This window comes from Vombatus ursinus, unplaced genomic scaffold (assembly GCF_900497805.2).
Source record: "Vombatus ursinus unplaced genomic scaffold, bare-nosed wombat genome assembly UNPS02014818.1, whole genome shotgun sequence".
Classification (NCBI taxonomy): Eukaryota; Metazoa; Chordata; class Mammalia; order Diprotodontia; family Vombatidae; genus Vombatus; species Vombatus ursinus.
Window position 1 is genome coordinate 14,120,065 of NW_020954596.1, and position 21,815 is coordinate 14,141,879.

The following is a 21,815-nucleotide window of genomic DNA, read 5'->3' on the forward strand; positions in this document are numbered from 1 at the left end:
GAAATAGACCGTATCCATTCCTAATCAATTGAATGCTCATGGCTGATATTTAATTATGCCAAATTCCAAAGTATAGAGACACATTTTTCTGTTCAAAATAGATCAATAGTAAACATTGTACCTATACCAAAATTTCTCTTTCTTCACCCTCATTTTCATAGGTGTGAATCTTTCTGCCTCCATGTATATATGACCATGTCTACCACCATGTGTATTTGTCTCTCTGTGTCTCTGTGTGTGGATATCTCCCCACAGTTGCATGAATTTGTCTATATTTTTCTCTCTGCGCATCTAATTTGTGTGTGTGTCCTCTGTAGGTACAAGACAAAACAGCATTTCTAAATAAATGCTCGACAGAATTCTTCATGGACCAATTAACCACTATTAGGATTAGATAGCCAACTGTGACCACATGGCTCAGACTCTTAGACATGAGGTTACACAAGAAAAACTTCAATGTGAGCATTCCTGTTGCGGCAAAATGACTCTATTATGTTTCTACCAAGCAAATTCTCCCCTGAAGTCACTGAACTTCAGTCAAAATTTCTTAGAGTGAATAATTAGCTGCAAATAGAAAAGAAGGTCTCTTACCTTTCTTTTGTTTGTAGGGCATATGTAGAAGTTGTCAATCACTGTAGTGATGCCTGGCTGTAAGTTGAGTTTGGTGTATGAGGTCCCATAATCTGATGACCTGTAGGAAACAGAGAAAAACATTAAATGTCTACTCAAATTTCCCAATATCCAGTTGGTTTGTAACTGTAATTGTTTACCCTGGGAATCTGCTTCCCTGGCTCCTCTAAGCACAGTATTCATCCTTCACGATCAAGTTAGGCTATAATCTCCTTTAGGCCAGGTATGATTATTTTTCTTTTTTTTTTGTCTGTGTGTCCACAGTTCTGGGCACAGAGTTGGTGCTTAATAAATGCCATCTGACTGATTGATTCAATATCAGCTTTAGTAAAATAACCAGGAAATGCAATGTGGGCATCATCTCATCTTTCCATCCTTCTCCCTCACTTCTCCATTCATGTTCCCCACCTTTTAGTCAAACTGGTCTCATTCTGGTCTGGTTCTTAAAAACAAGCTGCATTTTCCTACCTCTGTGCCTTGGCTTAAACCATTCCCTGGAAAATGACCCCACCTGTGCCTGCTGAAATCAGCACCATCCTTCAAAGCTAAGTCAGCTCGAATGCCAAGTCCTCCATCAAGTCTTTCCTGATCTCCACCGTTAGAAATCACAAAAGCCTAGAATCTCAATTTTGGTAGAAGGCTCAAGCAGCATCTAGCCCATGTTAATTATAAATAGGAATCCTTCTAGAGCATCCCAAATGATTGTTCATCTAGCTTCCAGTTGAAGACTTTCAGTGATGGGCAACTTACTACTGTCTCTGTAGACTTTACAGCTTGTTGTAAAGTAATGTTAGTTCTACCCTGATCATCCCCCAAGAACAAAAATTCCCATCCCTTCAATATAACTATTCTTAGTTTAAATGTTAGGAAAAAAGCAATCTAATTGAGAAAGAATGAAAGAATCTGAGGTGTGGAAGGGACCTCAGAGAATATCTAGTCCAATAAATCCCTAAAAAGGAATCAACTCTTTGAAAACATTAAATACATAGTCCAGTTTTTGCTTGAAGACATCTGAAGATGGGGTGCTCACTATAATCTCCTTATATAGTCCCACTCCATTTTTTATACACTCTCATTGTTTGCAATCTTGTCCTTACATTGAGCCTTACCTTAACCATCTGAAATTTGTGCCTATTGCTTCTGGTTTTGCTCTTTGGAGCCAAGAAGAAGTCTAATCTCTTTAAAATGGTAGCTGGGAATATAGTTAAAATCAATTGTCATCTCAAAAAAAAAAAAAAAAGCTCTTTTCTTCAGACTGAACTCTCAATTCCGCTATCTAACATGTCACAATCTAGAATGAGTGCTCTTGTCCTGAGCTCTGCAGATAAATTTCAGAAGGTCCATGAACTAGGATGGGGAAAATAACATCTTTATCTTCACTACCTTCTAACCAATTTCCTTCAATTATTTCAAGATATTATTCTTTTTAAGGGGTCCATAGGCTTCATAAGACTGCCAAAGGGGTCTACCCACAAAAATGGTAAGAAGGATCATGATCTGAATTATTGGCTGGAAATGGATCATAGGATTATAGAGTTAGAGTTAGAAAGGACTCAGGAAGTCAAGTACAACTCTGTCACTTTACAGATGAGGAAAGGGGTTATGTGACTAGCTCAGGGTCACAGAACTAGTAAGGATCTGAGAAGTGATTTGCACCCAAGTCTTCCCTACTCCCAAATTCAGTGCCTTATCTACTACACCATTTTGCCTCTTGGAAAATAAACTCTTTGGCACATAGGACATAGAACATATATCAAAGCTGTTGAATGACTTGTAGCCTTCCCAGACCCTGAACCCACCAAGGAGAATTCATTTGTAAAAAGACATACTTGTTAAGCCAAATGAATCTCTAATGTCTGGAATGCTCAAGTGTGGGATAAAGTGAAGTATAGAATTTCAAGCATGTCTGGGGAGATCTTTTAAGACAGAGAGGCCCTTCCCAGAGACCTTTAAAATCACATTACAGTGGCCACTTCCATGTCTAGATTGCATAAAGCTGGAACTATTATAAGCTTTCCCCCCACTTTTTTAACAGTCTGTTTGCTTTTTCAGTCAGACATTGTTGAGTTAAGTAACCCATCAAACCTGAATACATGACTTCTTATGACCTTATTGGATAAACACAGTGGGTCATACATGTTTTATGTACAATCATATGCACAACTTGACTCCACAGTGAACTTGGTTTGTTATTCACTGCTACAATAATGAGCTTTGGGAGGGGGACCAGCAGTACTAAGTAGAGGTCCAGATCTACTACAAAGTATCCCACCCACTTCCCAAACCAGTTTCACAGTGAAATAGCAACAATAAGAATTCAGTTGCTTGACACTTTGTGGATACAAATGCTTTTGCATTTGTTATCTTTAAATACATGATTTCATTTTGATTTCATGACAAACCTATAAGGTAGGTAAGGCAAATATTATTTGAGAAGCAGATTTCTACAGGAGACAGAGCACTGGATTTGGAGCCAGAAATTTAGGTTTTGCTCTGCTACTGTTATGCCTATGTGACCTTGGACAAATTACAACCCTTCTGAGCCCATCTAGGTCACACTTACTGGGAGTAAGAGGACTTTGGTTGAGATCACAGCTCTGCCACTTATAAAGTCTAAAGTGAAGGTGCGTCTTGCTCTCTTAGTTAAAGGTAGAACTCTCTTCTTCCCTTTGGAACAGAAATTCCTTAACATCAGGTTTTTGACTAGCATGGTGCCTCATACATTACTTACTAAAGCTTCTTGAAATACAATTAACTGAAAACTTTGGGCATAATCAGGAAATTCTTGTCACCCTTCTCTCTACAAAACAAAACAAAACAAATTTTTAATGTCTCTTTCTAAAATGGGGTGTCCTGAATTAAATAAAATGCTCCATGTACAGTCTGTTCTTATCAATACACATACTCTAAAGTTGAAGGAACTTTTGGTCTAAGTGGTCAAGCTAGGCCATGATGTGAGGGACAGAGGACCAGTCCAGGAATCAGAATCTCCTAGTTTTCTACTGACCACCTTGTACTGCTGGGTCTTTAATGGTGTGCTAGTAAATGTTTAACAATTGATTTACCAGGAAGGGTAAAAACAAAAACAAAACAAACAACCAAAAAAAAAAAAAAAACCAAACCCAGTATACACAATACTTTTAAATTTCTACACTATTAACATTTTCTCTATTACATTTGTAAGTCTGGACAATCAACAAACTATAAATCAAGCCCTGATTTGTGATTTCCAAGATGTAAATGCTCAAACTGAAAATTTAACAATTGACTCTCCCCAAAAGTTAATGCTGGCATCAACACACTCCTGGAGGAGTCTTCATTTGTCTAAGAGGCATAATAATGCTTGACCCATTTACTTCACAAAGCATTTATAAAGATCATAGAACTCAGAAATGTTTAGGACTTTAAAAAATCATCTTTTAAGTACTATGACTCAGTTTACAAAAGATAATTCAAAATACAGGCTTAGGGTAGAGCTCTTAAGTGTGTGATCCTTGATAAGAATACAGGACTCTTGAATCCAAGTCCAGTGATCTTGGCCATGCTATACAGTGACATTTCTAACAACATGCTGATCAATTTAGGTATTGTCTTAAAGATAACAACATGTCAAGTGCAATTTTGATTTCATGGAACAACTAAAACAGTGAGTTAATTTGAAATATGCCATGTAAAGGCTCACAGAATTGGAATTTATGGTCTGTGTTTCATCAGGAAAAAAAGAAATCAACACCTTTCAGGGAGCCAGAACAACTCTTCCCTCTTGACACTTAGGGAGATGATTTGTCCTTGGTTATGCAGCTCATTCACAGAGGAGATGAAAATAGAACCCTGGTCTCCTTATTCCTTGTCTAGTGCTGGTTTTTGCTGTGTGACAGGAAGTCTGAAAAGCTGGGCTGTAGCCCAGGTGCCACCATTACATCCATCATCTTGGACATATTGCTTCCAAGAGGCTCTAAGCCACAATTTCCTCCTCTGGAAAATAATGAGATTGAATCACAATGCTTCTAACATATCTCCTAGCTCAAACATTATATGTTCTAGGTCACCTGCAGGAAGTGAATGGCAGAACATGGAGAGAAACAAACAGGGTTGCTGAGTCTCACCTGGGCATCCTTCTTGCTAAAGCAAATTGCCTTCCAATTAGGAATTCCAAAAAGGCCCCCAATAACAGCATTGAAAAGGTGAACACCATGTTCCTACTACTGTTTAGATGGGCATTTGCATGTGTAAACATATTATTTGTCTCCCATGGCAATGTAATTAAGAAAGCAGTCGCTTTAAAAGCCTTAGGGGAATTGATTTTCTTTGTGAGGAAAGGACAGAAAACAGAAAGACCAATAGAAAATGTTATTGATCCAGAGGTTCAAAAAATTCTTGAACCAGAGAACAAATTACCTTGTTTATCTGGTTAAATGCACTCTTTAGGACCAATTCTACTTTTGACTCAATTAGATGGGGTTAGTACAGCCAATCATAATGATAATAATAATAACAATAATAATACATTACTACTACTACTACTACTACTACTACTACTAATAATAATAATAATAATAATAATACTAACAGGCTAGTCAGGATTCTAACTCAGGTTTTGTGACTTCAAATCCAATATTTTTTCCACTCTACTGGGCTGAAATATCCAGACTAGAGTGGACTTGGGGAGATAGAAGGAGATACTCTTAAAGCTAGCTTGTTTATTTTGCTATGCTGTGGGATGTTATGGGTGAGAAAATCCCTCTACCAATGCAGATATGCACCTCTTCTGAAATGTATAGGCTTTGAAACTTCTCTGGTAGCAGAGACAGTTAAGTAAGCTACCAGGATCACAAAGCCAGGATATGGTAGAGAGGCAAGTGTCAAACCCAGGTCTTTCTGACTCTGATGGCAACTCTCCATGTACTACATTGGTCTGTCTCTCAAAAATAACTGCTTTCTGATTACAAAGCATTTAAATGCATTATATCTCCTTTGATCCTCACAGCAACCTTGTGAGCTATCTAGTACAAATATGACCATGGTCCTATGTAAAAAGCATTGGCTCAGATGTCTGAAGGCTTGAGTTTGAATCCTTCACCTGGAATTTAACTCTTGTTATGACCTTTTAGAAATAATTTAACTCTTTGGCCCTCAGGTTCTTAACTATAGAATGAGGTGGATAGACTACATGGGGGAAGGGGGAAGGAAAAAAAAACCATTTATTAACCAGAGACAATGTGTCAGACACTGTACTGATTTACAAATATCTCACTTGATTCTTACGACAACCTTCACTTAGGACATGACTTCCACAGTGTTTTCCATATATTAATCTATAATACATCTCCCATCTCTGTAGCATTGCATAGGTTGTCCTTCCTCACCTTCACTTAGAACAGTCAATAAGCATTTATTAAGCACCTGCAATGTGCCAGTGCTGAAGGTACAAAGAAAGGAAAAAGTTCCTACCCTCAAGGAGCTGGAAAGGAAGGGAGGATATCCAGTGTTAGGGACATGATAAAGCCTAGTGGGAAATGATGAGGTAAATGCCCTGGGAGGCCTTTACAAATGGAAGATCTTAGGGGAGCTCTCCAATGTCTACCCTCCACCTTCTGTAATCAGAGGGAAGAAGCAGTCCCAGGAGTAGGGGGTGCTGAGGAGGTTGGGAGTTTCAGCATTGATGTCCTCTTGTAGGATGATGAGTTTCTGGAGATCATGAAGTCCAGGAGAGCAAGTGAGTGAGAAATGATCACTTTCTTCCTTCAAGGTTTCAGTCAATTGTTTCCTCACTCCCTTTAGTTGTTAGCATCCATCCTTTAAAAGAGGCAGCTAGGTGGTACAGTGGATAGAGCATTAAGCCTGGAATCAGGAAGACTTGAATTCAAGTTTTGCCTCAGACACTTACGAGCTGTGCACTGGGTCATCTCCAGTTGTCCTGATGGACATCTGGCCACTGGACCCAGACGGCTCAGGAGGAGAAAGTGAGACTAGTGATTTTGCACAGCCTTCCCTCACTTAAATCCAATTCACTTGCAAGTCATGGCATCACCTTCCTGATGTCATGGGGCTCTTCAAGAATGAAGGACAAACCACAACCACAACTACTAGCTGTGTGACCCTGGGCAAGAAACTTAACCTTGTTTACCTCAGTTTCTTTATCTGTAAAATGAACTGGACAAGGAAACGGCAAACCACTCTAGTATCTTTGCCAAGAAAATCCCAAATGGGATCACAAGGAGTTAGGCATGCCTGAACAACAACAAATCTTCTAAAATATTTACCTTGCATTCATTTTGAATGTATTTGGTAAGTGTGTGTAAGTGTGGATTCCATGTTCCCTGATAGAATGTTAGTTCCTCAAGGATGGAAACTGTCATATCCATCTTTGCATCTCTAGCACCATAGCAGAAACTTAAAAAAAATTCTTACTGATCAAATTATTGATCCTATGATTCCCATTTTACAGGAAAGGAAATTAAGACCCAAAAAACTGATTTTCCCAAGGGCATATATCTAATAAGTGGCAGAGCTAGGATCTGAAACTAGGTTATTAATTGAGTTGCTAGGTGGCCTGGGCTTAGAGTCTGGAAAAAATGAGTTCTAACTTCCTCAGACACCTATTAGTTGTATGATACTGGGCAGGTCACTTTACCTCTTTTACCTACAATCTTACTCATCTGTAAAATGGAGGCAATAATAGCACCTACCTCTCCCAGGGTTATAGTAAGGATCAATAAAAACCACATCTGTAAAGCACTTTGCACACTCTAAAGAGATTTCTAAGTGCTAGGTATGATGATGCATCATCATCACCCTCATCATCATCAAACTCCAAATCCAGGGCTCTTTCCACTCTCTAATAAAGTGTTTAGGAAAGTACCAGGGAAACTGTTTGGAAATGTCATAGTAATACAAAGTAATGCCTTATTAATCATTTGTTTTTCCTGATTACATATTATTTCCAATAAACAGTATAAGGAGGAAATAAAAAAAAGTTATTTCCTTTCGCCTAACACCCCCCTCCCTACCCACCTATGGGTTACACTTAGTGGTAATTGAAATGGCAAAAGTCTGAAGATTTGGGAAAAGCAGGTGAAGAGTTGTGAGCTCAGCTTGACAAAATTGTGACTGCTGAAAGCAAAACTTTTTTTTTTTGAAACCTGCAGTTATCAAGCCTAGAGAGGAAGCTCTCCTCTAAGGTTTCCCTTGAAGAGATAATACTCTGTGACACAGAGGTGTTACCCTCTCAGGACAGCTTCACTTTCTGAAACACAGTCATAACAAAACCTCAAGAACAATAAACTCCTCATCTGGACAGAAAGCTTTGCAGTTCAGAGAGACCACGTATTACCTGCTGAAAGCCTTTGCTTCTTTCTTGATCTCTGCAACAACCCTGGGAAGCAGGCAGCACAAATACTGCTATCACCATTTCCTTGACCTCTTCTCCTCCAGCATGGTCCCACTCTAGGTCATGCTTTCAGTCTTCCACATATAGGTTATGCAATGACCTCACAATCTATCTATTTCCAGCCTCTTTCCTCTCCAATACATCTTTCCTACAGATGTTAAAATCATCTTTTGAGTGAATATTCCTGACTATGTCACTCAAAACTTTTGAAGACTCCCTATTGTCTATAAGGGCAGCTAGGTGGTACAGTGGATAGAATGCTGGGTCTGGAGTCAAGAAGACTCTTCTCCCCATGTTCAAATCTAGCCTCAGACACTTACTACTGTGTGACCCTGAGCAAGCCACAACTCTATTTACCTCAGTTTCCTTATCTGTAAAATGAGCCAGAAAAGGACATGGAAAAACACTCCAGTATCTCTGCCAAAAAAAAAAAAACCCAAATGTCATCATGAAGAGTCAGATACAACAAAAGCGACTGAAGAACAACAAAAAATTGCCTATGAGATAAAATGCATACTTTGTAACCTGGCATTCAAGGTCTTCTGCTGTGCGCTGCAAGCTATCATGCCAGGCTCTGTGTGTGTGTGTATGTGTATATGTATATGAATATGCATGTATGTATATTTATATGTATATATGCATGCATGTGTGTATATATGTACACACATGTATGTCTGTGTAGGTATGTGCATATGTGTGTATGTGTGCACACATACACATATGTTCATGTGTGTATCTCCAATACACATATGTGTATCTGTGCATGCATGTATGTGTGTATATTCCAGCCAAGGTTGCCCTTTAATTACATCCCCTACTGCCTGACTCCTCTCATGTCCATTTTACTTCTCATGAATGGAATTCATTCACTCCTTGAAATCTTGTTTTTTCAAAGCTCTACCCAGGTGTCGCTTCCTCCTTGAGGTGTTCTTTGATCTTTCCCAGCTGAAAGCCTTTCTTCCCTCCTTGATTTTTCTCAGACAACTTTGTGTTTTTCTTTTGCCCCTCCCATACTCCACATTGTATCATACTTATTTGTTCTAGTTTTACACACACACACATATGCACACACATCCACTAAATTGTTACCTCCTTACTATGCCCAAAGAGCTATAAGACTGTGCATACCCTTTGATCCTGCAATACCACTGCTAGGTCTGTATCCCAAAGACATCCAAAAGAGAGAGAGAGACACAGAAAGAGAGAGACAGAGAGATAGAGAGATGGAGAGAAAGAGAGAGAGAAGGATCTATTTGTACAAAAATATTTACAACAGCTCTTTTTGTGGTGGCAAAGAATTGAAAATTGAGGGAATGCCCATCACTTGGGGAATGGCTAAACAAACTGGAGTAAATGATTTAGTGGAATACTATTGTACTGTAAGAAATGACTAGCAGAATGATGTCAGAAAAACCTGGAAAGACTTACATGAATTGGTGCTGAATGAAGTGAACAGAACCAGGAGAACATTGTACACAGTAACAGCAATATTGTACATTAGTTAACTGTGGATGACTTAATTAATCTCAGCAATACAATGATACAAGATATTCCCAAAGAGCTAATGATGAAGCATACTGTCTCCAGAAAAAGAATAGATATTGTTTGAATACAGACTGAAGCATGCTATTTTCACTTTCTTTCTTTCATTATTTTTTTTTCTTTTATTCAAGTCTTCTTGTACAAAATGACTAATATGAAAATGTTTTACATAACTGCACAGGTATAACATATATCTGATTGCTTACTGTGTCAGGGAGGGGAGAGAGGGAAGGACAGAATTTTGAACTCAAAACTTAAAAAAAAATGTTAAACATCATAACATGTAATTGGGGGAAAATAAAATATGTATTTTAAAAATGTGTTCCCTCTTTGAGGGTAGGGAGTATATTATTTTACATCTCTAAATTTCTAACACTGAGAAGAGGGCTTGTTAATTTTTCTAATACAGTAATCAATTAAAAAGCATTTGTTGTGATGGCCAAGGTAGTTTCCAAATAAAAGAACTGAGGCTCAAAGAATTGAAATGACCTGTCCAAAATCATATAGATAATGACTTATGAAGTCCAAACATATATCTATGGCTTCTGTTTCCCAATCCAGGGCTGCTTCAATACCCAATTATAGCTTTTTCCTTTCTCTTTAAGTAGTAAAATCTCCATGGGGAAAGGAAGGTAATTATGTGAGCATATGTCTTTGGTCCCCATACCTGCCTAAATACAAAAATTCATTACCTGAAGATTGATCATGAAAAAATCAATTTTTTGGCCATGACAATCATAAGGAGCCTTCAGCTATGCAAGCTATTCCTGCTTCTGCAGTCACTGTTGTGCAGTGACAGAAAAGGAGAAGATAATTATAGGGGGAAGAATCATAGTTTTAGATCACTCATAAATATTAATTTAGCTGTTGATACTCTACATATGGGATCTTTCTCCAATGTCCAAGCAGCTGACACACCACTAGAAGCAATGAGCTCCATTCATGGTGACCCTAGGGTCAGGAGACCAGGGAAAATATATGAATGGGTAGAGGGATCATAAGTTTACCTTAGAGAAGTAAATAAATGAGTTATTGGCATTTGTTCTATAGTATGCCCAAGGTTGGAGAAAAAAAGATATGTTTCATGAAATAATTTGGTCAACACTTTTTGTAATACCTATGATGAATTTAGGCAAGGAGATCATCATGAAGACAGTTGTATCTTGCATGCCAAGATCTATTGCATATAATAAATTTAAAAATTCTATGAAGAACTTGGCAAGATCCTCCGAACTGATATCAACTGACACAGCAATCATACTTTACATATTCGATCTCATGTGATCCTTACAACCACCCTGTGATGTAGGTACACTTTTTTAAACCATTTTGCAGATAAGGAAACTGAAGCTCACTCATAGTCACTCAGCTAGTAAGTGGTGAGGGTGAGATTCAAATCCTGGTTTCTCTCAACTCTAGGTCTAATTTTCTTATTTTTTTAGGATAATTTTTATTTTTTTTATGTTTTCAACATTTACTTCCACAAGATTTTGAGTTCTAACTTTTCATCCTATTTTGCCCCTCCCCCCACCCCAAGATGGCATGCATTCTGAATACTCCTTCCCCTAGTCTGCCTTCCCTTCTATCTCTTGCTCCCTTTCTCTTATCCCCTTCCCCTTCAATTTTTCTACAGGGCAGGATGGATTTCTGTACCCCATTTCCTGTATTTCTTATTTCCCAGTTGCATATGAAAACATTTTTTTAAACATGTGTTTTTAAAACTTTGGGTTCCAAATTTTCTCCCTTCTTCCCTCCCCACCCACCCTCATTGACAAGGCAAGCAACTAAATATAGGTTATATATGTGCACTTATGCAAAACACTTCCATAGTAGACATGCTGTGAAAAACTAACTCTATTTCCCTTAATCCTATCCCACCCTCCCATTTATTCTATTCCTTCTTTTGACCCTGACCCTCCTCAGAAGTACTTGCTTCTGATTAACCCCCTACCCAATCTGCCCTCCCCTCTATCATCCCCCTACTCTCTTGTCCCCTTCCCCCCCACTTTCCTGTAGGGTAAGACAAATTTCCATGCCCAATTAAGTGTGTATGTTATTCCCTCCTTAAGTCAAATTCTATGAGAAAAAGTTTCACTCATTCCCTCTCACCTTCCCCCTTTTCCCCTCCACTGTAAGAGTCTTTTCTGTTTTTTTGTGAGATAATTTACCCCGTTCTACCTCTCCTTTTCTCCTTCTCCTAGTATAATCCTCTCTCACCCCTTAATTTTATTCTCCAGATATGACCTCTTCATCTTCAACTCACCCTGTGCCCTCTATCTATCTATCTATCTATCTATCTATCTATCTATCTATCTATCTACCTATACACATGTATAATTTTTTCCCTCCAACTACCCTAATACTGACAAAGGTCTCATGAGTTACAAATATCATCTTATCATCTTTCCATGCAGGAATGTAAACAGTTCAACGTTAATAAGTCTCTTATGATTTTCTCTTTCCTGTTTACCTCTTCATGTTCCACTTCAGTGTTGTTTTGAAAATCAAATTTTCGATTCAGCTCTGGTCTTTTCATCAAGAATGCCTGAAAGTCCTCTATTTCACTGAATGACCACTTTTTCCTCTGAAGAATTATACTCAGTTTTGCTGGGTAGGTGATTCTTGGTTGTAATCCTATCTCCTTTGCCCTCCGGAATATTATATTCCATGCCCTGCGGTCCCTTAATGTAGAAGCAGCTAAATCTTGTGTTATGCTGATTGTGTTTTCACAATACTTGAATTGTTTCTTTCTTTCTGGCTGCTTGTAATATTTTCTCCTTGACCTGGGAACTCTGGAATTTGGCTACAATATTCCTAGGAGTTTTCCTTTGCTGATCTCTTTCAGGTGGTGATCAGCGGATTCTTTCAATTGCCCTCTGGTTCTAAAATATCAGGGCAGTTTTCCTGGATAATTTCTTGAAAGATGATGTCTAGGCTCTTTTTTTGATCATGGCTTTCAGATGGTCCAATATTTTTTAAATTCTCTCTCCTGGATCTGTTTTCCAGGTCAGTTGTTTTTCCAATGAGATATTTCACATTATTTTCTAATTTTTCATTCTTTTGGATTTGTTTTACAGTGTCCTGATTTCTCATAAAGTCACTAGCTTCCAATTGCTTTCTTCTAATTTTTAAGGAAGTATTTTCCTCAGCAAGCTTTTGGACTTCCTTTTCCATTTGGCCAATTTTGCTTTTTAGGGCATTCTTCTCCTCATTGGCTTTTTGGACCTCTTTTGCCATTTGGGTTAGGCTATTTTTTAAGGTGTTATTTTCTTCAGTATTTTTTTGGGTCTCCTTTAGCAAGCTGTTGACTTGTTTTTCATGATTTTCTTGCAAAACTCTCAATTTTTCCTCTACTTCTCTCACTTGCTTCTCAAAATCCCTTTTGAGCTCTTCCAAGGCCTGGGACTGATTCATATTCTTCTTGGAGGCTTTGGATATAGGACCTTTGGCTTCATTGTCTTTTTCTGGCTGTATATTTTGATATTCTTTGTCACCAAAGTAAGATAATATAGTCTGATTCTTTTTGTGCTGCTTACTAATGATCCTGGCCAATTACTTGAGTTTTAAACTTTTTGTTAAGGTAAAAGTCTGTTTCCAATGTGAAGAGTGTACTGTCCCAAGCTTCGGGGGTTTGTACAGCTGTTTTCAGAGATACTTCTAGGGACCTGAAAATTTTGTTCTTCCAAGGTGCTATGATAAGGTGCGAGGTGTTTTCTGTACACCGCTACAACAAGCTTCACCACACCAGCGCTCCTCCTTGCCCCAGGACCGCCCCTCAGAATTGTGACCCATATCCAGCACCGGTAAAGCAAGAGATTCCTGCCTCAGCACTGGCAAAGAGATCCCTGCAATCCTCCTCTGATCAGCCAATCGATTCCCCCTCAGTCTGTGGGCCAGAAGCTCAGGAAAAAGTCATGGCCCCTGAGGTGGCTGAGACCTAGCTCCTTCTCTCACCGCAGTCACAGACTTTTCCCACTGACCTTCCAAGTTGTCTTTGGCGTTCGTGGGTTGAGAAGTCTGGAAACCGCCACAGCTGCCCACGATTCAGTCCTCTGAGGCCTGCTACAGGTAAGCTGCAGCCTGCGCGCCCACGCCAAACTGCGCTCCTCTCCCAGCCCAGTGTGATTCACCTTTCTGATCAACCATCCACGCTGTCTTGGGCTGGAAATTTGTTTCACTCTTTTTGTGGATTCTGCTGCTTTAGAATTTGTTTAGAGTTATTTTTTATAGGTATTTGGAGGGGTTTCATGGGAGAGCTCAAACAAGTCACTGCTTTCCCTCCACCATCTTGGCTCCACACCGGATTTTTAGGTCTAATTTTCTTTTCAACATGCTGCCTTTACAGGACCAACCAAGTCAACATTTATTTTTGATATATGGTAGTTTCAGTACAAAGGTGGATACTGAGGAGGATGGTAAATATATTTGTGTTTGTGTGCATAAATATTTATTTACATACATACACACCTATAATAGAGTGCCCCAAATTTTAGCACATTTGGCTTAAATCTGCCCTAAGACTTTTGGGAGAATATATATATATACATATATGTATATATTTGTATATATATGTATATATATACACACATACATAAATGCAAATATGTTATATATATATGTATTATATATCAATTACACAATATTGCATATCATATCATATTATATCAATAATGAAAAATCTGGTTCTTCAAGATTATTCCAGATGCTGTCTGACCAGGTGACCAGGGTAGTATCTAGTGATGCTGACACTTTCCTTGCTCTAGACATTCTGTTTCTTGTTCAGATGTTGTTGAAAATATTACCCATTATCCTCTGGAAAGCTTCAGAAACCGATCAGAGTCCTGCTGGATTAGGTCCTTGATGGAGATGGAAGGATGCAAGGGGAAGGGTCCTGCTTGGGTTCCAGAAGCAGCCCTGACATTTGCTAGATATGTGACCTTTGGGCAAATCACACTATCTCTGCCATTTTTCTCCTTTTTCTAAGGCTATTTCACTCATTGAGATAATAAATATAAAAAATGGTTTGAAAAGCAGGAAGGATTAGGATGTATAATCATCATATATTACACGACTTTTATAAATTCATCAAATCATTGAGCTGTATGATTTATGATAATTATGCCTAAATGTTCTTCCACTAAAGTCTTCCTTCAATGCCTCATCATAGTGTAGAGGTGACTGTTGGACTCCCAAAGACTCTGCCAAAGGATCACAAGCCCTCCAGGTCCTACCAACCTAGAAAGACTTCAAATACAGACCTGAAAATGGATTATGTGTGTGTCAAAGAGAGATAGCTAACTATGTTCAGAGAGGTTCATTATCATAGGGATAGACATTTGTAATAGTCATTTTGTTTTGTTTTTGGTCCCATCACCACAATGAGTCATCAGTTGTGTTGGGGAGGAGTTGTACAATCTCCATCAGTGAACCGGGAGTACCCTCACTGGGCCAACTGTGAATATTTCAAAGCATTGCAAGTGTACCTAAATACCCCAATAGCCATGGCATGCTTCCATGATGGAACTCTCTACAGATCCCTTTACCCAGCACCATCCCTGGCACATAAAACACTTTAAAATGTTTGTTGATTCACTGATTGGATCATTTGCTAACTATCTAAATTCTACTTGAGTTTGCTCCAAGTCTTACTCCTTTTAGAGGTTTTTTTTTTCAGTATTTCTGCCAACAACCATTAATTAATGAGATAATGACTCCTCACTCTTGTAAAACACTTCATACCTTTCACAGTGCTTTCCCAGTCCCATCTCATTTTCTTCCACACTCTAGAAGGTAGGTAGGGCAGGTATTTTTATCTCCACTCTATGCAAGAGGAAACAGGTGAGGCATGACAAATGTTTCCCTTAAAGGTGCAACAGCTAGTTAGGAACTGGTGCTCAGATCTCCTGACTCCTGCTCTGGTGTGGTTTGAGACTCACAACTAAGAAAGGAGAATGGCAATAGCATTAGATTGTAAGCTCCTTGCAGGCAGGGACTGGATTTTGTTTCTTTTTGTATCATTGGTGCTTAGCACAGTGCCTCACACATAGTACGCACTTGATAATTGTTTATTGATTGAAATGATCACTCAGTTATAGGATCATAGATTTAAAGTTAGAAGGAAACTCAGAGAACAAGGAATTCAACATCTTTTTTTCACAAAAGAGGAAACTAAAACTCAAAGAGGTTTAGAGACTCGTCCAAAGTTGCAGATGTGGTAAATATGGACAACTCTCTCCTTTTACAAATGAGGGTACTGAATCCCAGGGAAGAGAAGAATTCATCTGAGCCTCTGCCATTGTACCCATATTCCCACTGCTTAAATAAAACATAAGAAGCATTTAATAAATGCTTTTCATTCATTCATTCATTCATTCATTCATTCACTCACCAATTCACATTAGTAGATGGTCTTCATGACCTTCTATGGTTAAAATCTTTATTCACTGTGGCCCAAAGCCTTGAGAGATAAACTTCTCTGTGAACTTCTCTTGATCCTCAGACAGCAGATGCAAAGTCATCTCTGGGTTTCTCCTCAAAAACTTTCTAACTTGATTAAACCTGTCAGATCTTACACTTGTGAAGGCCTTGTGAGCACAGGGTCAACACCATGACACAATGTGACCTTTTCTCAAATTAGAGAAATAGAAATAACAGTAACTCACATTCTGTAGTGCTTTATAGTTTACAAAGTGCCTTCTTCACAACAGCCTCATGGAATAGAAAATTCAAGAATCATTCTCCCTAATTAATCCGAGGCAGAGAAGGGTAGGGTGACTTGTTCTGATTCACACAGTTTTATGTGATGGACTTGGGAATCCCAGCTGTTATTTCTTAGATGTGTGCAAGCCACTTCCCCCATATACGTTACTACAGAATTCTCATTGGCCCTTTGCAGTCTGCGTGTGGCTTTCATTTTATTTTCCAAGAAGGGAATATGGAGGTAAATAATTGCTAGGACTGGGGCTCTACTGAAATGTTACCCTGTAGTTATGATTTTTGTCCTTTCCCTGAAGTCCTCTCAACCTGCCAACCTGACAGTATATACTTTAATGAAGGGTCAGGTTTCCAGAAAGGAAAATCCTCCACCAACTGTTGTGCTTTAGCCAGACCTTTAAGCTCCTCTCTGTCTGTCTGTCTGTCTGTCTACCTTCCTCCTCTTCCCTCCCCTCCATTCTCCTCTCCTGTCTCTCCATCTTTCTTTCTCTTTCTGTCTCTCTGTCTGTCTCTGTCTGTCTCTCTGTCTCTGTTTCCTCTCTCTGTCTCTCTCTGTGTCTCCTCTGTTTGTATGTCTCTGTCTCTGTCTCTTTCTCTTTCTCCCTCCCTCTCTCTTTCTCTTTCTTCCTCTGAAAAATGAGTGACTATCTCATCTCCGAATTCTAGAATTCTATGGTCCAATTCTAATCTTCTGACTCCCAGGTCAGTACTGTTTCCATTACACCAAGCTGCTTTTAAGAAGAACAGCTTAAAACAACAGAAACCAAGGATTGATGGGATGCAGTCAGGCATGAGATCCCCAATTGGCCACTTTAAAAAAGTATGAAGGGGTCAAAGGAAAATTCTCAGAAGCTAATTCTCCTGGTCTCATCCCTCCTTCTCCAAAACACCAGTCAAGAGAGAAATCCCTCCCACAAGGCACAGTTTGGTACAGTGAACACAGCACTCATTAAAATAAAAAAATAACCATCTCTGGGCCCAGCTAATGAGAGATATTAACATGAAATTGGGCCCTCTAGGAAAACACATGATTGGGGGAGCCCATTAATGGAGGAGATATTATTAGCAATTAAAGTGGTCTGTGAACAATAACTGCCTTCTTGTCTGTGCTGAAGAGCTGTTGCATGCTTGTGAAGGCAAAAGCGAACTCTTGCAAAAAAAAAAAAATGACTGTCTTGGCCTGTCCTTGGAGATAAATACTCCATGCTGCTCACTCAACCATCCCATCATCAAAGTGGCTCCAAGCCTCTTCACTAATGTCCTTATCTACCAGACAAGTAGACACAGACAGAGTTGAGAGACTGAGGAATATCCAGGCCCTTTATAAAATTTTGTCTAAAGAGGATCAAATGCTTTCATTAGAAAACTCCCTGAGGAGGGTCACAACAGCAAAAACACACATGTATTCACACACACATACTGTAGACATTGTATAGATCCTTTGTAATCAGGAACCTTCATTTTTTTTTTTGAGAAGAGAGAAGGAAGGTGAATACTTACTAAGATACAGGGCTCTCTTGTAATGTTATCCTGTAGCTATGATTCATGCCTTTCCCTAAAACCTTATTCAGGTGGCTCATTGTGGCCCAGAAGTGATACTGAGTTAACCAAACCCATGCCAAAGGATCACAGTTATTGTGTGATCCAGTGTGAGACCATAAAAGCATGAATAGGCATTTTTCCTTTTGAAAGTAGCCAAGTCAAGTTTGGAGAGATTCATGACTAGAGGAGAGGGCCATGGCAACTCTTATCATCTGCTAAGTTGGAAATTGGTCACAACTGGTAATGATAAAGGGAGTGACCACACTAATGAATATGGCTATCCTTAAAATTTGTGCAAAATTCCTCTCTCCAAGCATTGCTCTAGATAAATATGACCATGTCTGATTCAGATTTTCCTGGCTACACTGTGGTATACACTTTTAAAGAAGAGTCAGGGTTTTGGATACTTGACTCTTAAGATCATGGGGGAAAATTCTCCATCTGCTTTGTTGTGCTTTGGCTACACTTTCTTGACCTCTGACCCATTCATTTATTTGTACCTTTCCAACAGAGAGACTTTCCTATGGGCTTCCTATGTCCCCATAAGTTGGGGAGGGAGATGGAAGGTCGAGAATTCTGAGCTAATGATCATACCTTACCTAGGGGGAAGCTCATATCTATCTCATTGGCTTTACTCCCTCACATCAACCCCCTACCCCCCTCTCATTTTATTAATGTTCTTTTTTTTCCTCTCACCATCACTGTCACTTCCCAAAAAATCACTCCTACTCAACTCAATAGAACTCCTCCCTATAAGCAAAAAATGAAAAAAAAATGATCAAGCAAAAGAATCAATGCATTGGCTATATCTGAAAACATATGCTTCATTCCTCATGTGTAGTTCAATACTTCTCTTTACTGAGAGGTGGGAGGCATGTTTCACTTTCAGTCCGCTGAAGTCACTACTAATAGTCACTTTATCCATCAGAAGCTTGAAAGTCATTTAAAGATTTTTTTCTTTCATATTACTGTGGTCATCACATTAATTGCTCTCATGTTTCTACTCACTTTGTTCTGCATGAGTTCATATTAAGTTGTCCCATGTTTCTCCAAATTCTTCATATTCATGATTTTTTCTCACATGGCAATGATATCATTTAGCATCTCTTGCAAGGAACTTTTCAGAGGCCAGGCAAAAGGACAATGATACTGGTGGGATTAACCTAGTTTGCAACAACTATAAAAGTCAGTAGAGGATGACTGAATTCTAGATAAGAAGGGAAAATAATAGTATTATCAACTGGGATAAGGGTCCAGACCACTAGAGCAGGACAGAACCAATTAGGATGCCAAGGTCATTAGCCCACAGCATACTATGAGCGTGTGAGGACAAGAGTGTAAAGAAAATGAGAACTCATATGTCAAGACAGAGGACTAGACTCTTTCTTTGATCCTCATGACCTCTCAAATATCTCCAAAATAAGAATTATGTGCAAGAGATAAAGCAATTTCAGCTGACTCCACAGTCTAAGACACCAAGAAGCCTAATGACGTAACAATTCAATGAACAAATAGCAGAGAAGCCTACTGATCTAGCACCCACGGCCTTTTGTGGTATCATATATACCCCCATAAAAAATAAATATCAAGAAACCATGGTTCTTTAAGTCCAAATCCTGATAAGAATCCTCAAAGAGAGTCATGTGGTGGCATATTTCATTGTTGGGAAAACATTCCACTTTGGCCTAATATTCCCAGCATGCATTTGGATTATTTAGAAAATGAACCACATTGTTTCCTAGAGACTCATCTGTTTCTGGGCAGCACACTCACATATACACACAAACTTTTACAATGATGACAGATGGATTTCAAAGTTTTATTCAAAGAAATGAAATGGCGAAATGAGGAACACTTTGCACAGTATTTGTCTCCTCCTTGCACTATGTCTCGAGAGATAGTATCTAATAAAGGTTTCCATGGCCTTTAAGAGTATGTCATGTTTTTCTCACTAAACCCCGACATGCTCTGGGAACATTCTAATTCTTTTTTGATAGATTATCTTGTCACTTTACTCTGAGTGCATTTATCTTAGGACCACCACCTCAAAGCCTGCCATTTTCTTACATGACAAATTCAACCCTTGGGAACGCAGGAGGGATTGGTGGTTAAGAAGCACTTTATAGAAAGACTTGCTTCAGTAAACCAGAATAAGCTGTCTGTGAAATTCACAAAGCAACCGAAAGCAAAAAAGGTCTAAGATTTACCAAGGAACAAACAGCCTTGGAGTTGGTAGGGGCCTTAGAGGTCATCCACTCCATCTTTACTCCTTTCCTTAGTTTACTTAACCCAGTTTGAGATTTTAGGAACCTTTTACTCATGATCACTGAATCATAGTACATTGGAGCTGAAAGAGACCTTAGAATTCATCAGCATGTCCAAATTCTTCATTTTCTTGATAAAGAAATTGAAACCCAAAGAGAAGAAATTCAATTCATGTCACATCTGTACAAGGTGGCAAATCATACTGAATAATTAGTGCACATACTGTTTCTCCCAGTAAAGCAATTCTGCTACTCAATGCCTGTGTCACCAATTTGGAAAAGTTGCTTAAGCTGTCTGTGCCTCAGGTGACTCACTTGTAAAACTGAAGTGTGAGACTCAATGAATCCTAAGGATTTCCAGTTCTAAATGTTGTGATTCTATGAGCCATTTCATACCTTAATAACAGCTTTCTTGATTTTCTATGTCTTGCCTTCCTTCCTAATATGCCCCCCCCAAAAAAAAATTTAACCCATCTCCTGGAGGCCAACATTCTACTGTTAATCTCATTACTTAGCTAGGCTGATCTTTGTATGATGGGCTATAGTAATTTGTTCAACTTGGTATAAACTCAAGCCAAATCTCATATTCTGCTGGTATAGGTATTGAGAACCTAGGGTCACCACCATGCCATGAGGCAACACTGGAAGAGCTCTTCAGTAGGGATCCCTATTGTCTGCTGAATAAACTCTAAATTTCTTTCCTGTCATTTAAAGCTCTCCATAATCTAGCTCCAATATACCATTTTAATCTTGTTTTCTATTCTTCCCTTTGCATGTTCTACATTCTGACCAAACTGGAATATTTACTACCTATTCTGCCTCCTAATTATCCTCTCCTTAGACCTTTGCTCATCCTATATCTCATGCCTGGAAAAGTCCCCCTATACCCAATCTTGAATTCTTCCAGTTTTAAATCCCTCTGTTCCTTTAAGGACCATATCAGGTGCCCCCTTGTCTTGAATCTTTCCTTGATCCCCTTTTTTCTTCATCCTAGCTGCACGTGATTTCTTCTTTATAGCTCTTTCTTTCCCCAGTCATCACTTTTGTACTGATTATGCTCCCCTTTGTATAATAAGAGCAGAACACATTGTCTTTCTCTATTTTGAATGCAAGCTCTATTAGGACAAGGCTGGTGTAACACTATTTTGTAACTTATTTTGTAATTATCTTTGCAATTCTTCTCTTTGTAACCCCAGAGACCATCACTAGACTTTGCGCACAGTAAGATTCCAGACATTTGTTTTCTATAGGTAAGGTGTGAAAATTGATCTCTTTTTACCAATCAGGGAGGCTTTGACCTTTCACAATTATGACCCTGAACTGACTTAACAGAAACCCCCAGACGCCATTTTTACATTTTATAAATGAGAAAGTGAAACACAGAAAAAAAGTAGTACTTTTTATCCATCCTTACGCATTCTAGAAGGTTACACCTCAGGTGTCTGTCTATGTTCTCTACCCCTAGGAATTTGTCCCTAGAGTTCTATCTTATGGTGATATTTGATGAGTATAAAAATACTGGACTAAGTTTAAACTCTCACACATTGGGCTTTAAATTAACCCTGGATTGCAAGCGGAGCCTACTATCCTGATTCAAAAAAAAAAATCACCATTTGTAATGCTACCTCTACATATGACTTCATCTTAAGTCCACATTTTTGTTGTGTTTAGTCATTTTCAGTCATGTTGGATTCTTTGTGACCTCATTTGGGGTCAGATACCAGAGTGGTATC

The 21,815-nt window shown here is 38.8% G+C and overlaps 1 protein-coding gene across 1 annotated transcript in view; it reads right to left on the reverse strand.

Annotated features, from left to right (window-relative positions):
* Positions 1–21,815, reverse strand: part of SORCS2 (sortilin related VPS10 domain containing receptor 2) — a 797,231-nt gene that overhangs the window by 485,598 nt on the left and 289,818 nt on the right. Inside the window, exon 2 of the mRNA XM_027836375.1 lies at positions 592–691. Coding sequence (XP_027692176.1) covers positions 592–691 — 100 coding nt within the window. The remainder of the gene's footprint in view (positions 1–591; positions 692–21,815) is intronic.